The sequence below is a fragment of the Ctenocephalides felis genome, unplaced genomic scaffold (genome assembly GCF_003426905.1).
Source record: "Ctenocephalides felis isolate EL2017-DRISC unplaced genomic scaffold, ASM342690v1 CF-g0.4_SCAFFOLD_01886, whole genome shotgun sequence".
Classification (NCBI taxonomy): Eukaryota; Metazoa; Arthropoda; class Insecta; order Siphonaptera; family Pulicidae; genus Ctenocephalides; species Ctenocephalides felis.
The window spans coordinates 56,668,548-56,686,680 of NW_020538040.1; the positions used below are offsets into that span (position 1 = coordinate 56,668,548).

Genomic DNA, 18,133 nt, shown 5'->3' on the forward strand with positions numbered 1-18,133 from the left:
ATGTATAATTTTTAATTTTAAAGGATTTACACAAAATAATACACTATTCAATTAATAAAAAATATAATTTATGGGTACATGTTATACAGAGATAGCACTGTATTCATCAGCATATTTATCAGCTGTTAATTTAATTTGGTTTCTTGTAAAATTGCTTTTTTTAAACTTAATTTACTTTTTATTCACAATTTCTTTTAATTAAAAATTCTAATGTTGTTACTAAAAATGTATTAGCTTCACTTGTTTTTGAGATATCGGTGGTGGACTTTTTTACCCAATTTTGACGAGTTTACTAGCGATATTCATTATATAAGGTAGAAATTATACTTTGAAAAACCAAACCAGCTATATCACAAGAAACAACACGTATCAACAAACAACTGTCGAACCACGTTTATTAAAATTTTCAGTTAAAGTCATCCGGCTAATTTTTTATTTGACTAAAATATTAATAACTAAGAAATATTTTAAAATTTTTATTTATGCCTGTAATCTATTAAAAAAAATATATCTACTTTCATACTCAATAATTTTTATTTCAAAATACGATAGTTAAATTTATTTAAAGCTTTAAATAAGAATGTGTTATAAATTTAATAATAAATCGAACCATACTTATTGTTTCTTTTAGTGAATGTAACAAAAGTTTGTTTTAGGTCAATAAATTAAGTATAACATATTGCTTTGTTTGAAGTCGTCGAAAGGAGTATATAAATTATTGCATCGTTCGCATAGAATAATAATACATTGAGAAATGCAGCCAACAAATCATTCAGCTTCTCGACTAGTCTTCGCCCCTATGCGAATATTGCTCGTAACGGGTGCCGTACGGCACACACGCGGCGTGCGAGCACGGTGCATTTGACAGTTCGGGACCGGGAGTGTTTTTAGTCACACCGCCAACGCCACCGCCCGACTCTAATCGCCCTCAATTCAGAATCTAAACACACATCTAGGAAGACCATTCAATCTATAACTTTGGATAAAAAATTATACAACTATAATGTCCAGCATTTGCATACCTATTCCGAATAATACGCGCTTTTTATAATAAATTATTTAAACGAACAAATAATTCAAATATGTAGATACAGAATGTTATAGTTCTAATTTCCAATAGTTCTTGAAACCATTATGTCATGGCCCAACTTTTTCTTAAGTTGAACCAGACAGATAAAAATATCTTCATTGCATGGCTGTAATGCTAAGTTTTAATTCTAATTTTTTATTTATTTCTTCGTCAGTCTGGTAACTGATATTATATTATGTATGTAATTTGTCTACTTGTACAAATTTGTATGATTTTTTGGCAATCATTATATAATATTATGACATTATAATTGTTCGGACGTATTTTCATTTATTATATTGCCCATGAAGGTGACAATCTTCATGGTATTGAGCTTTTACACGGGATGATTGCTACCACTGCCAGAGGAGGTAGCGGAGAGTTTAATGGAACTAATTGTTCACTTCCAAAAGTAAAGTCCGCGAAACAACATGTAAAATAATTAATAAATAAAAAATATCTTATTTTATTATGACTTAGTGACAAATCAGTGATTGTAATAAGGACTGCAACAAATACATACAAATACAAAACAAATCTAAAGTCTACAGCTACAAGGGTTAAATTATAACCTGAATTATCGAAGGAGAGTTTATTACATAAATTTTATAACTACGTGGCAATGTACAGTAATCAAATAATTAACTAATATAAATATTCAAATAATATAAGCAAATTTAATTTTATCTCTAGGCAATATTCAAATTAAAAGTTAAATTAAATATACAAGTGCATTGTATAAATTAAATTGACAAGTGTATTGCTTGAATTATCAACAGTTTATGTTTATTAAATATTTTACCTAAATCTTTTAAATTTAGAGCTTTCAAATTATTAGCATGGCCTTTAAAATTTGCAAATTGCTGAAACTTAACGTTTTTCAAACAAGTAATAGTGAATGATAACAAAAGTATTATTTTTTGTTATTAATTTTTAGGTTGTGAGCACTGTTGTTTAGTTTATGAAACCTGAATATAATTTTATATAATAGTTACGTTATATAAGTATACATTATATAATTGTTTTATAAGTATTGTTAATTTTGAGTTAAATTTTACACTTTATTATATTAAAGCTCACACGTGGGTGAGGTAAGAAGGACCAACTCTTTACTCTGACAAAGGTCGAAACAGTAAAAATAGTAAATAAAAAAGCAAATTAAGTTTAAATAAGCAATTTGAAGCAAAAGATAAATTAAATAAATAGTTATACCAACTCTGCCGATGTATATTTCTGACGAAATGCCAGATCAAAGTTATATTTTATACAGTCTTATCTCTGTAAAAAATGTACCCATAAAAATTATATTTTGCATTAGTTGAATAATGTAACTATTATTTCGTAAAATACTGGACCTGTTTGCCGTTTTACCCTTGCTATGAAGTAAAAAGAATCAGGTGACAAATTTATTAAGAAACAGAAAAAAACACATTTTTACGCTGACGAATTAGTTGGGAATTTCACTGAACATACTTGTTTGTTTGATATGGGATGTTTGTTGTTATATAATTGGTTTAGTTTTCACAATATAATTGCTCAAATTCAAAATGGACCTTCGTACGCCGCCTTTTTCTATGTGGTATAAACAATTAATACACTTAGAAATTATCGCTATATATTTAAAATATTTTTTTATACACATACACCTTTTCGCATAATTTTTCTAGTATGTGACACAATGATTTGGAGGTCTTGAAACAGGAATTTCGATTTCGTTTTTTGCGATTTTAATAACTTACTCGAACACCGAACAAAATTTCACTAAGTTTTCATATTTGCCAATACACAATTACAATACAACGTATTAACTAAATATAGTTATTTCGCATCTCACATTTTCCGGTGTCCAATTGGCGCGGCAATGAAACTTTTTGTTGTATCTACATCGACTACGAGCACATTTCCGCCAGAAGAGTACATTGTTAGAATGTTGCATTTGTGTTTTATTCAACTATCATGTTTCAATGTGTTTTTCCAGTTTTCAAAAGCTCCACCTTTAACCGCGGTCCCGCCCATTACAAAGCGCCATTGGCCGATGTTAAGCTTTTCCTTGTTCTTCATGAAAGCACGAAAGCTCTCATTTCATGTCACGGGAGGAAGGGGCATAAAGCTCTCGCAGTTCTAGAAACGAAATGAGCTTTATGTGGGAATCCAATGAGATAGATGTTATTGATGATGAGATAATATTCGAATAGATATGTGAAAGCGACGTTAAGGTTTTTGTGCATTTGGAATTTGTATTATTATGCCGTGTATTTTATGCGATTTTTGTTATTTTAGTTGCAATAAAATATTTTATGAATTTAATTGCTTCGGTATAAATAAATTTAATTTGAAAGTATATTATATTCCTATCTTTTTGTCTTTATAAATTTACCATATGTATTATTAGTTTTTATTTTTATTGTAAGATACAATGGGGCTTAAAGGTCCGCGCATAAAAAAGTTCACCATCGTCATCTCAAAAATAAGTAAAGTTAAGAATTTATAACTTCCCGTAGGGTAAGTTATAGTAATCGCAAAAAAATCGAAAATGAAAATTTTTATATATCTTTACGTTTGAGAGGTTTCTGAATATTTTGGCATACCTTAGAAAAAATGGATGTATGTGTGTGTGTGTAGGTGTGTGTGTGTATGTGTGTGTATGTGTGTATGTGCGCGAGTGTGTATGTGTGTTCGGATATAAATTTTCGTCGACGATTTCGGGAACACGGATGAAGCGATTTCAAAAAACATTCGATTCGTATTGATAAGGAGACGTGCTGGGGCAAAAAGTGCCAAAAACGGTAACTCAGTTTTTAAGAGAACGGAGCGTCCGATTTAAAGAATACAAAAACATTTTACTTGTATTAACAAGATGAACAACTGATCAAATTTTCATGAACGCAGGTCTAGCGGTTTCGGAGATCTAGTAAAAAAAGTAAAAAAAAAAACCATCTGGCGGTCAAAAATGATCATTAGACATCAAATTATCAGATATTTTATAGAGATTTTCACAATAAGTAAAAATTTTGTTTACATTTCTATGGGTTCCGTACCAATGCTTATCTGTAAGACGGCGGCTTACGCGCTTCGATATTTCGTCTCTATGCAGTTAAAGCAGTACGATTGCTTTGAAAAACAGTTCAGAATTTCCAAAATATTTTAAAATACACTTTTCTTCAAGAAGTCTTTTTCAAAAAAAAGTAAATTTTTGTCAAAAATTCATAGTTTCTCAAAAATCTAATTTTTCAGAGTAATTTTTTTTCAAAAATGTTAATCTTTTAAAAAAAAAATTTGGTACGGGAAGTTCCAGCAATTTGCCTTAAGGCACGAATCCATGCGCCCCACTAGTTAAACAACAATATTTGATAGTAGATGAAAAAAGATGTACAACTAGCCATCACCTCTTATAGATTATATAGATAGTAGATTCTTATGACGTCGCTATCGGGCGATAAAGGCCAATGTTTGAAAATCCATAACAATAAATTTTCTTTTGTTGTTAGTTTTTTTAAAAAGTGTACTATTTTAACAGAGTTTGACAGTTTCTCGTTTGATCACGAACTCTTTCTAAAACTCACGTTATGAACTAATCGGTTCAAAACAAAGTTGGTCTAAACAAACCGGATCTAATCAGTGTAAACATAGTTGGGTCCAAACGAACCGGATGTAATCAATTCATAAAAAATAGCAAAACGTTTAAATTCTATTACAACTCCTATTATTTTCCAAAGTACAAAAATCACATTATTCATGCAGTTTCAAAGTAGATCGACAAAAAAAATAAACTTAAAGGCAACAAGTTTTATACTTTGTGTCGATTTTCTCCTGTATGGTTAAATGTTTTAAATCTCAATCCCCAAATATTTTAGCAAATCTCCCGAATATGTTTACGACTGAGAGGAAGTCTTATTTTATTCTCGATACAAGTAAGTAGTATATCCAGTGAGCCCCTGCCGCGGGGTAGGTAGGAAAAGCGCAGAGCGCGCGCGGGCCGTTGCGACATATGTTTCTGATGGCTCTAAATCACAATAGCAGCTCGCTACGTCATAAGACGCCCGCCCGCCTATGGGCCTCGACTTGCGAAATGGGGATAAACTATATAAGAGAATTTCGACATCAAACATACAAGACATATCGGAATATATTTATAGGATCTTTTGAAAGGTAATCGAAACGTCGGTAGGAACAGTTACATTGTCAAATAAATACGTTTTTACAAATGACATGATTGCATGATAATAGTAAACGGCTTAAATTTGTAAGGTTTGTAAGGTAACAATTATATGCAAATCCAAGTTCAGAAGTAATTATTTATATGGGTTTTTCATAAACTTTCAGAATAAATATTATTTGAAATTCATACTTATAGTTTTATTAGCATTAACATGTACTCTATTGACAGAAAAGTCTCTACAAAATTTTCTTGTTATCAAATCGTGTGGCTTTAATTATTTTAACTTTTGGTATCGGTTGTTTTCGTTCTATAATGGCTATTTATTACAGTATATATTAAACATTACTGCTATTAGAACGTCATTTGGAATCAATGCTCGATTTAATTAAAAATTTATTTTTTGAACCATTATGTTTACCGTACAATTGTAGTTACAGTTCAATTATATATTATGTAATTAGAATAACAAATTATGGAGTGATATTATTATTTTATGATGATAATCATCGAATAATTACCTACTATTCACATAATCGGAAATAATTTTTGACTTGCATTAATTTTAAATTTATTTAATTTTTGTTGTAATAAACTTGAACGTAAGGTAACAATTATATGCAAATCCAAGTTCAGAAGTAATTATTTATATGGGTCTTTTATAAAGTTTCAGAATAAATATTATTTGAAATTCATACTCAAAATTTTATCAGCATTATCATATACTCTATTGACTGAAAAGTCCATACAAAGTTTTCTTGTTATCAAATCGTTGTCTATCTATTTCTAAATAGTTGTCACTTTCAGAGCTGTCGTCGGTATACGGTAAATTGAAATTTATGTTTTAGTTATAAGTCGATCATTTTTAATCCAAATATTATGCTTATATATATTTTTTAAATTTTGAATGATTTTTTTTTTGCTTTCTACGTGAAATTTTTGCTTTTTAATTACTTGAAAACACTTCTTACAAAAAATCTACAAATTGCTTACATTAAATATGATGTATTTTGGGCTAACAACTTCAAAGGCATCATGGTGCAAAAGTGGTAATTTGTTACTGTATAAATATGTGTTCTTGCTGTTTTATCGAAAAATTATTGCTTGGTCCTTTTTACCCCATAGGGTAAAACGGAACGGCTAGTGGACAAACAGGTTCAACTACCTATTTTTAATTTTGAAGAGATTTTACGAAATGATAGCTATAGTATTCAACCAAAGCAGAATATAAATTTCATGGGTGCACTTTTTATAGAGATTACACTGTGTATCACCTTAATCTTTAATTTCATCAAAAATATCAGCATATCAGCAGAGTTGGAATAACTTTTCATTTAATATGTCTCTTGTAAAATAGCTATATTTAACATAATTTACTCTTTTTATTTGTTATTTTTTATTGTATATACCTTTGCCAGGATAAAGATTTAGTTGGTCTTTTTTACCTCAGCGACGTATAAGCTTTTATAGAGGTTATAAAAAAACTGGTGAATCTAACTTAAAATTAACAAATACATCTTATAAAACAGTTAAATAAGGAATACTAAAAAATTATATAAGCTCTTATAAAATACACAACAGTGCCCACAACCAAAAAAACTAACAACGAAAGAAAATAACTTTGTTATGGATTTTCAAACATTGCCCGGCAGCAACAACGTAAGAATTAAGGTAACTGGTTACACATCTTTTTCTCTTTACTTTGAAATATTGTTGTTAAATTTTTTTTAACTTTATCAAATATCTTGGACTCCATTTAGACAGCAGACTTACTTGGAAAAGCCACATAAAAACAAAAAGCAGCAAATAATGATCAAAATAAAAGAATTTGATTTTCTACTGCGTAAAACGTCTAAGCTCCCTGTTGAAAATAAGTTGCTGCTATATAAATCAATCATTAAACCAATCTGGACCTACGGATCTGAGCTCTGCGGGGGATGTGCTTACAAATCAAATATAGCAATAATTCAAAGAACTCAGTCAAAAATTTTACGTACAATACTTAATTCTCCGTGGTACGTTACAAATGAAACCATTCACAGCGATCTAAGCATGAAAACGGTGCAATTAACGTTCAAAGAATTTAAGGAAAAATACAAACGTAAACTGGAATCACATTCAAACCCATCAATAGGCGACATTACTCAACCATTTGGCGTAAGAGGAGTGAACGTCAATGGCTTTTAGATTTAGTCTTAGATTAGCTTCAATTTAACATTATCTTTTCAATTGTTAAACTAAGAAGATCTCATTGGAGTTCTTCTTAGACATCGCTCTCAAATATTGTCAATTTAGCTTATAGGAATCCTTATGTATTTCTGATTGCTGAATAAAATAGAGTTAAAAAAAAACTTTTCTTGTTTTGGAGATATTGTTGGTGGGCCTTTTTACCCGCGAAGCTTTAGGGCCCGCTCTACCCTATGTGATAAGTGGTTTGATTGTAAAAAATCTAGTATATTTGGAATAACAGGTCGTGTCAATTTTACAAGTAGCTAAATCTCATTTACACATGTCAGGTAATATTTATGACTTGTTTCAAAGCACAATGCCGCTTACATTTAAAGATTTCTAATTAGATTCCAAAAAGCGATCATTATAATTTTAACTTATACATATGACACATAAAGGTTGAAAGATTCAGGAAATAAACGTAGTCTATATGGGTTTATAAATGGTATGAAATTATATCTCATTTTCCTCTTTCTAATAACAACTGTCGTATAGTATATAGGAGTAAGAGTGTAGGCACCGTTTCGTCCTTGCCGGGCGACGGAACATCGCGCGGCGCGGGCGTCAGAGCAGAATTCCGCGAGTCCTGGAGAGAGAGTATAATTCACCGAATTATTTCACGCTACAACACAATCAGACAAACTCCACATGCTCGTTGGGCGACGTGTACGCGGTTCCGAATTGTTCAGTTGTTGTTTTGTTAGTACCCATAGTTAGGTTCATGACATAGAACGAACAAGTGGGCACTGTCTGTCACAATACCAGCTATATTGTATGAAAACGTTTTCCATTCGCAATATTAACTTGTCTTAATTTGATAATCCAATTAGAGAAAGTTATTTGAAGGGTTGTTGGGTACAGGCAAACGCAAAATGTGGCTTTAATTATTTTAACTTTTGGTATCGATTGTTTTTGTTCTGTAATGGCTGTTCATTACAGTATATATTAGAAATTACTGCTATAGGAACATCATTTAAAATTGATGCTCGATTTAATTAAAAATTATTTTATAAAACATTGTGTTGTCTGTACAATTACTGTTGCAGTCGAAAAATATAACATATAATTAGAATAACAAATTATGGGATGATATTTTTATTATAATGATGATAATCATCAAATAATTACCTACTATTCACAAAATCGGAAATTATTTTCGACTTGTATTAATTTTAATAGTTTTTGTTGTAATAAACTTGTTTATTGAGCACATAATTAAATAATACGTTATTAAATATTTAATTCACAGCAAACCAGTATATTAAATTTTTTAAAAAGTAGTTTTACTAAATAATATCTAAACTAGTGGGGTGTATGGCATCGTGCCTTAAGGCAAATTGCTGGAACTTCCCGTACCGTAACGAAATGTTCGAGGAATACTGAATGTTTTCAAATAGATTATTGTAAATATTGTAACATTGTCTAATATTTATAAGAATTATATAAACTGAATTGCAAAGTTAAAATTATTTGTTTAAAGTATATTAGAACTTTAGTCAGAATTAAAAATAAAATCTGAAATATTTTCGATATACAAAAAAAAAAAACTAAAAAAAAACTTTAGTCAGAATTAAAAATAAAATCTGAAATATTTTCGATATACAAAAAAAAAAGATACAATTTTTTTCCAAAATCTATTATTTTGTTAAAACAAGCTAGAAGTTCTTTGAATCATTTAAATTGAACGCTTAGTTCTCTCAAAAACTGCCATTTTTTGCACATTTAGCTATGTATCTTCGAAATGGCTGGACCTGCCATTGCCAAAATTTAATAATCACTTCTCCCACTTATTACTAATTGAATGTTTTTCAGATTATTCAAATCGGACGCTCCGTTCACTCAAAAACTCGATTTCTATTTTCTGCACTCTTTGCTTCGTATCTCCGTAACGGTTAAACCTGCCTTTGCCAAAAACTAATCAGCACCTCCCTATCAATAGGAGTCGAATGTTTTTTTAACCATTTAAATCGGTTGATCCGTGCGCCCGAAAACGTGGACGAAAAATTGTATCCATGCATACATACACACACACACACAACCATTCTTTCTGATGTATGCCAAAATATTCAGAAACCTTCAAAACGTCGAGAAATGTAAAAATTTTCAATTTCAATTTTTGGCCTATTACAATAACTTACCCTACGGGAAGTTAATTATTCAACCAATGCAAAATATAATGGATACATTTTTTGCAGAGATAATACATCATATAACCTTAATCTTGTATTTCACCAAAAAAAATAAAATTTCAAATATAATTTCTGTGATGCCTACACACTAAGTGTTTGTTTATACCCCTATAATGAGATTTTTTATTTTGATTGATTTATATGTAATAAAAAGTATCTTATTTGGCGACCTTTTTTGGTTTTCTGAAAACTTTCCAAGTCGCATGAATAAAAGTATAGTAAGAATATATAAAACATTCATTCAAAAACAAACGCAATGAAACAAACAACAATAAACTTTTAACATGAATACCTTTACATTTGGAGAATTTGCATGTCGGCGCTAATGAATTTTCAACAATTTAATATATTCCTGTTTTGAATTTCACTTGGCCTACATTGTGCGGCTGTGATGGGCTCGATTTTGCGCCACGTTCTTCTGCGGTATAATAACTGGAAAATTTCCCATCGTAATATTTAAATCCGTTTCGAGATTGCTTTGAAAATGTTTTTCATCGAGCAGTGAAGCTCGTGAAAATTTTATTAAAAAAGCCGCATATCAACCAATTACATAGTGGATGAAACAAATTTAGGCCCCGAAACGTTTGTTACTTTCAATGTTCTTTAGCAAAAGTGGTGCTTTCATAAAGTCAATAATTAATTTATTTTTATATTACTATTTTATTGTTAGAGTAGGACGGGGCACACAGATCTAAATTGACTTTGAGCAAATAACAGGTATTCAACAAACACCTATCTGACTATGTTCAGTAAAACTCTCAGCCAATTCACCTTTGTAAAAGTGTTTTTTTGCGTTTTTTTTTTAATTTGTCACCTGGTTATTTTTACCTAAATTGCGAAGTAAAATGGGACTTTTAGGTGGCAAACAGCTCTAATTTCTTATTTTTAATTTTAAAGAAAAATATTAGCTATATTATTGAATCAATGCAAAATATAAATTTTTTGGAAACTTTTTCAACAGATATAACCCTGTATAGAACCTTGATCAAGTCTTTCGTCAGAAATATTCATCAGCAGAGTTGGAATAACTATTTATTTAATCTATCTCTTGTAATTTTTTTAATTCATTTCATTTCATTCATTTTTGCACCTTTGCCAGAGTAAAGGTTTGGTTCGTCCTTTTTGCCCCACCCACATGCAAGCTTTTTGACCTATAAAAAACCTCTAACTCTAACTTAAAATTAACAATATATTTTATGAAACAATTAAATAACGTAAACTAAAAAATCAAATTAATGTCTCGTAAACTAAACAATAGTGCTCACATCTAAAAAAACAACTATAGAAAATACTTTTGTTGGCAGCTTCTACTTGTTTTTTCAAATATTGTTGTTGAAAAATTCTTAACTTGACTTGTTTTTGATATATCAGTAGTGGACCTTTTTACCGGCAGAACTCTAAGCTCTGCTCTACCATATATTGATTTAAAAATTATTGTCTATTAAATAAAAAAAATAGTTTTAGCAATAATGTTTACTGTTTTATATCCTAACAATAATGATTGTGTATATAATAAAATATCAGAAATAATATATTATCTAATATACTGGCAATTCGAATTCAAATGTTCGCCTGAGTGAAGTTTCTAATTCAAACATTAACCATCAGTGTTCAGCAGTGCTATATTATTCCGTAATATTAATATTTCATCTTCACTATACGAGTTTCAGACGGCGTTTTGTATTCATATATTCAGAGCACGGGCTAATTTTGCACAAATTCCGCATTATATTCAAATGCTACGAACATGTTTATAGATAGAGTTTTGCGAATATAACTGAATACTTACTACGACTTACTGTTGGATCCATTGTATTCCGATTATAATTTATATAGCTCAAATGAGATATTTTAATTAGTGTTTTAATTGTAAAATTGTATTTTTAATCTTTTTTGAAATATGATTTAAACTTGGGGTCATCTCATCAATAATTTAATTAGATTATTTATTAAATATAACAGATATAAAAAATACCATTATCAGAAAAACGATCTAAACTACAAAATATTTAATTACAATAATACAAACATCTGTAAAATTTAATATTTTTATTAGCAGTCAATATACTTTTATTGCATTTTCTATATTGCATATTCTATAGATATTTAACAAAATTACAAAAAAAAAATAATATATTTTTCTAAGAAACTAAATTTTTCAATAATAAATACTTATCAGTTTGCAAAATATAATGAAATAATGTGCGCATTAAATTAAATCTTAATAAATAATATAAAGATTATAAAAAGGTCATAATAGCAAAATTTAAAAAAAAAAAGTTTTCTATAGTAAATCCTTAATGATATGTATGATTTAACGTATGTTAATTAACGAATTAACAATAAAACTGAACCATAAGTTGAAATCGAAAACGTGTCAATAATGTTTTAAATACAAATTATCAACTCATCATATTGTAGCAATAAAATCAATAGCTTTATAATATAGGTTACATAAACTATTGTTTTAGTATAATATATAAATATATTAATGATATTTTGAAATACTTCATTCATTAACTTTTGAACAATTTTTATATCATATTGGGTTCGGTTATCAAATATGCGTAAATTAAAAACATTAATATCAAAGTACAGAAACAAATTGGATTCGCATTTGAATCCAACAATTTACATTGCTAGACCTTTTTTATATATGAAGACTGAAACGACATTGGCTATCGAGCTTTATCTTAAGTTTTCATAAAAATTTTCATTATTTCAATTTGTAAACTAAGAATATCTAACTGGAGTTGTTTTTAGCGATTGCTCTTTTATATAGGATAGAGCTGGGCTTAAAGGTCTGCGGGTAAATAGGTTCATCACTTATATCTCAATAAAAGTTAAGAATTTTTTAGCATTATTTGAAAGTAGAGTGCAAAAGATGTGTAACCAGCCACTGCCCTAAATCAAGAAATGTCGCTATCAGTCAATATACGGTTATGTTTGAAAATCTATTATAAAAGTATTTTCATTCGTTGTTAATTTTTTTAGTTGTGTGCACTCTTGTTTAGTTTACGATGTTTAATATAATTTTTAAGTATACTTTATTTAATTGTTTTATAATATTTATCGTTATTTTTAAGCTAGTTTCAACAGATTTTTTTATATAACCTTCATAAAGGCTTACATGTGGGTGGGGCAAAAAGGACACGTGTACTTAAATCCAGGCAAATGTGTAAACAATAAGAAAATAGCAAATAAAAAAGTAAATTGAGTTAAGAAAAATCTATTTCAAAATAGATAAATTAAATTAATAGTTATTCTAATTCTGCTGGGAAATATTTCTGACTAAATACGAGATCAAGCTTATGTACAGTGTTGTCTTTGTAAAAAATATGCTCATGAAATTTATATTTTGCATTTGTTGAAAATTGTAGGTAAAATTTCTTCAAATTAAGAATTAAGACATTGGACCTGTTTGCCTCGTGCCTGTTCGTTTTTACCTAGCCTATGAAATAAAAAGGGAAAGATGGCAAATTTTAGAAAAACATTGAATATACACATCTCTATGATTAGGAATGAACAGGGAATTTGATTGAACATTGTTTGCTGTTGTGATGTAGTTTATTTGGTTTAGAAAGTATAATTATATACTTAAAGTCAAATTGGCACAAATGCCCCTAGTTAATAAAAATCGCAAATTGCAAAAATAAAATAGTTTGAAAAATGTAAATACAATCAGGAGAAAATTGTCATTTTTATTTTAAAACAATACTATTGCTTTATCGCAGTGCTTTGACCAAAAAAACCATATTATAATTCAGAAATTGACATTTCCGTTGCGCGTCTATGCCTAACGAAAGAAAACAATATTTTATTGTATTAATTTTGACTTAAGTACTTAATTAATAAATGTTTATCTGATTATTTTCCAGGTAAAAATATGGTTCCAAAATCGTCGCATGAAGTGGCGTAACTCCAAAGAAAGAGAACTGCTCGCCAGCGGTGGCTCACGAGATCAGACTCTGCCGAACAAGAACAATCCTCATCCGGACCTGAGCGACGCCCAAACGGACCCCCCAAGGGTACCGCCGACTCCTTCGCCGCCTTCGACGATCCACGCTGCTGCGATGATCAACACGGAGCAGGGAGGAGACCCGCATTCAAAGTCTCCTGCTCCGCCACTGCTCGCTGGCAACACCAGTTGGTCCTTCGAACCTGATGAATATGCGGATAGTGATTGCGCTAGTGATGAAGAGATCAATGTCACGTGACAGATTTAATTTACTCAAGTGTGTTCTTTTAAGTTAATACTAGAATTAATATTGTATAAAGACGACGTGTAAATATAAAATAGGTTCGTTTTTCGACAAAACTAAATATTTTGATCCTAATTGCATTATTATTTTTATTTGCAGTGGTGCAATTGCTATTAATATTTTTGTAAAATTGGAGACGTATGCCAATGTGATGGCTATCTGATGATGTGGCTATCAAAAATGTGTTGATCAAAGCAAATACTAATAATGAATTGTGCTTTTGAATAAAGGATATGGTTCTTGTGAGTGATATGACTAATATATTGTAATCTAAGTTTAAGTTGGAATATTGCTCTCTATCCTGCTTTTAAACTCTAATTTCACTTTTGTACATTAAGATAATTTAATAGTATTTTTTATAGGTTTAATTTAATCATAAAAAATCTCTATTAATAGCTCAGGTCCACAAAAAAAAGTTAGCTGTGTTGAGGGTTGCGATATATGTTATCCAATGTAGTCAAAAGGCAAAAAATTCGGGTCAAAAGGCAAAAAATGAGAAAATAGAATTCTTCTGCATGATACATAAAATCTACATTGGAAAAAATATACCGTGCATCCAATACAGACAACTTTTTTGTCGACTTGTGTAATTATTGACGATATAGATCATAAAATAAAATTATATTTTAGAACTCCATTACTAATGTTGAGTATTTATTGAGGCAGTTTGTAGGTTCAGACTTTTCTCTTCCTTTCTTACTCAATACATTTATATTAATGCGTTCTAAACTGTTATAAAGATCTTTAACATTTAAGTCAAAATTGTAATAATTGGACTTTTATATCATGTCGTCATGATGGAACTAACGCATTTATATAGCGTCTCTTTCCAATTCTAAAATGCCGTATGGGCATTTAAGTTTTTTCAAATATTGTGATTTTGTAGTCTACCATATTGTAAATAAATTGATTCAGATTTAAACATTGTATAAATCGTAGCAAACTATTAATAAATATAGGATAATAAGAACGATATATCAAGTTTAAAACATTATATTCTGGGTGTACAATAAAGAAAACTTTTACCATGCATTTTAACGTTTTATTATAAAAATATAAGTTACATTCATCAACGCGAATTATGTTTTTGTACAAAAATACTTTATTAATCTTAATATACTTGAATTTACATAAATAATTATATAGGATCTACTTATCTTAACCCAAATTCTTATGCGACGAAAAAGATGGGTGACTACAAACTATTCTTATGCTAAATTTTATTTACAATTTGTATTTTCTTGATTAAGTCAATAAGAAAATTCTATTTTCAATCTGGTAACCATATATTTATCAAGATCGCATTAAAATTATAATTTTGTTGATCATCATCGCTTGTTGAATATTAAATTATAAAATATGATTTTTTATGAATGACATCAAAATTTATAAATGAAGATAGAAGCGCAATATATGACGTTATAAAAATGTGAAAAAATTTTGAACCATATAATATATAGTATATAGGACTATTATCAGGTTATGTTTTGGCGAGTAAGATCGTTAGTACATTTTAATCTGCCATAGCTTTGACATCAATAATTACGAAAAAGCTTTATGACATGTCGAATAATGAATACCAATTATTCAGAAGTATCAAATTGAACTTAGTATCCAACAAATATTTTTTCAATGTCTAATAAATATAGCTTCATAACATTTCTATTATTTTTCCTAACTATATACAGCCATTTTCATTCTCTTCAACCATCCTAGCAAACACTAATCAAACCTCCTTTACTCCAGTTTACCTATTTTAACTAATTACTCTAGTTCAACATCAGACAATTCCTCAAACACTTCTTTTTTCCTTTTCTCTTTCTGGGCTTCGGACAGGACTTGTGCTCCCACAGTTGGTAACTTTACATTTATTGGCTTTTTGTCAGGTTTTGTGGGTTGGTTGGTAGCGTCATACAGCTCACCCAATTGAGACATGGTTTCTGCAGGAAGATATGGTTTGTCTGGTGATGTAAGATTAGGAACAACATCTTCGTCAATGTAGATGGAGTTCTGTGCCTTCTTCATTTGTTGACTCCAGTTGGAAAGCCACTTACCGCCGTCGGTATTGGATATCTGGTAAGTGAAAGATATTTGAAATTTTAGATATAAGAATTAAAATTACAGTAGTTTAGTGAAGGTTCTAAATGGTATTTTCAACTATGTCGTATCAATGACTATAATGTTAAACCAAAATGGTCCTGCAATTTTTCTCATTATATAAATAGATTGAGTACAAGAAAGAGCTTGTTTTGTCTTGATTTTTTTTAATATGATTAGTCAAATATGACTCACCGAATCTTTTATCCTGTAAGAGTTGGGCGCTACATTTCTTTTGTTCGTCGCGCTTCCACCACCTGTAATACAAAATTTAGTTAAATTGTTTTTTGATAATTAATATGGAGCGTAGGCCAAAGATCCAATTTGACTTTAAGTAATTATACTGACTAAATCACATAACACGTATCAAACAAACAACTATCGTACTGTGTTCAGTAAAATTCCCAGTGAATTTCTAATTATAGAGATGTTATTTATACTTTCTCTAAAATTTATCATTTGTCCCTTTTTACCCCATTTACGAGGGTAAATTTTTAGCTATGTGCTTGTTTGTAAATTGGTTTTTGCAGTTCTTTTGAACCAATGCATATATATTAGTATTTTTTTTACCTATTGGTCTTGTCTCCGTCTGTGGTCCTAATTCAACCATAATCTGAAAATCAGCATGTTCACCCAATCGAAAGCCAACTCCTAATCTTGAATCCGTTCCTAATTAATGATTAAAACTAGTATTATTGTTTTTTATTCATAAAGATATTTTATTACTCTTATTTTCTATCAAAAATTAAGCATATACATTCATGCATTAAACATATATTCTATTACTTTTAATATGGTTGAATAATTCTTGAGCGAATAAATGCATATCTAACTACATCGTGCTCATTTCTAATGGAAATTTTATATGTGGTATATGTTAAAAATGATGAGAATGAATCTTTTGTAGATACCTTTTTTTATTGGCGGAATATTACTGTAAATTAGTGACAGAAGTGACGGTAATTCTTCAGGGACAATTACTCCGTGCGAAGCTGAAATCAAATGACACTTTTGAGACAAATCAATGCAATTATTAATAATTTTAATATCACATTACTTGCATAAGATAATAAATATTTCACAGAAAATAAAAGTTTAGAAAGTCAAAAAGATAAGTTCAAATAAACATTAGATGAGAAGCTTTTACTGCTCATAAATGTTTATTGTGAAAATGGTCAGTTTTATTAAATGATTTTATTAAAATCAGTTGCTGTATTTAATTCATTGCGATAATTTCAGTCTGAACAAGAGATTCTCAAAAAGAGACAATATTAACTTTATTGCCAATATAATTAAATAAATTCAGTATGTGTATAAATTTATATAATGATGATCAACTATATTATTACTATAAATATTATTACAATGCTTGCAAAATTGGCAATGTTTTTAATATAACGCATTTTAATTAAAAAAATATTTGACATATGTAGGGATTTGATTCAGGTTTTAAATTTTTACTGACAATAAAATATGCATTAAAATAAATTACGCTATTACCAAATACTGTTAATCTGTACACTTTTGCACTATCTTTCTTAATCTGTAAGCTCGTTTCCAATCTTTAAAGCTCATTGCTATTTTGTTTTCACATGTGTGAGATATAAATTTATGTTGTCATTTTCTGATAAATATCTTCTTGGAATAATTCATTTTATAAATTTAGACAAAACAATCATTTTTATGCAAATTATTTAGATCAATTTTAACATATTTCATGATTAGAAAAAAAATTCATTACTTTTCCAAAATTGGTTTGTTTGATCTATCATCATTGAGAACAATATATCAAATATTTGGACAGAATGTGGTATGCTTGGTATTAAGGCCCATTCTTGTAATAGTGATGTGACTGATAGTGCTTTAATAACCCTCTTTGGGCCCACATAACTTTTAGGTCACAATCCAAATTTTTCGATATCATTCCAAATAATTATGATTTATATTTTATGGTTGCCAAAACAACCAATATCAATATTTATGACCTTAGCTAGGTTTTTCATTTTGAAATAACATTTTCATACACAGAAAGGCCGCTGTGATTCGAAAGTCACATAATTTATTAATACCAAAAAGTTTGTTTATGCAGAACGTTTTGTTTTTCATTTGCATATATAGGCTTATGATTTTT

General features: G+C 29.3%; 2 protein-coding genes across 2 annotated transcripts; one reads left to right on the plus strand and one right to left on the minus strand.

Annotated features, from left to right (window-relative positions):
• The first annotated feature begins 1,415 nt into the window (after positions 1-1,415).
• Positions 1,416-13,860, plus strand: LOC113375124 (homeobox protein DBX1-like). Its single transcript, XM_026615073.1, has 2 exons — positions 1,416-1,481; positions 13,522-13,860. Exons 1-2 carry the CDS (start codon positions 1,416-1,418, stop codon positions 13,858-13,860), a joined length of 405 nt encoding a protein of 134 aa, XP_026470858.1.
• A 1,809-nt stretch (positions 13,861-15,669) lies between these two features.
• On the minus strand, positions 15,670-16,828 carry LOC113375125. Its single transcript, XM_026615074.1, has 4 exons — positions 16,789-16,828; positions 16,573-16,671; positions 16,198-16,259; positions 15,670-15,978 (listed from the first exon to the last, which is right to left on the minus strand). Exons 1-4 carry the CDS (start codon positions 16,826-16,828, stop codon positions 15,670-15,672), a joined length of 510 nt encoding a protein of 169 aa, XP_026470859.1.
• Between the last annotated feature and the right edge of the window lie 1,305 nt (positions 16,829-18,133).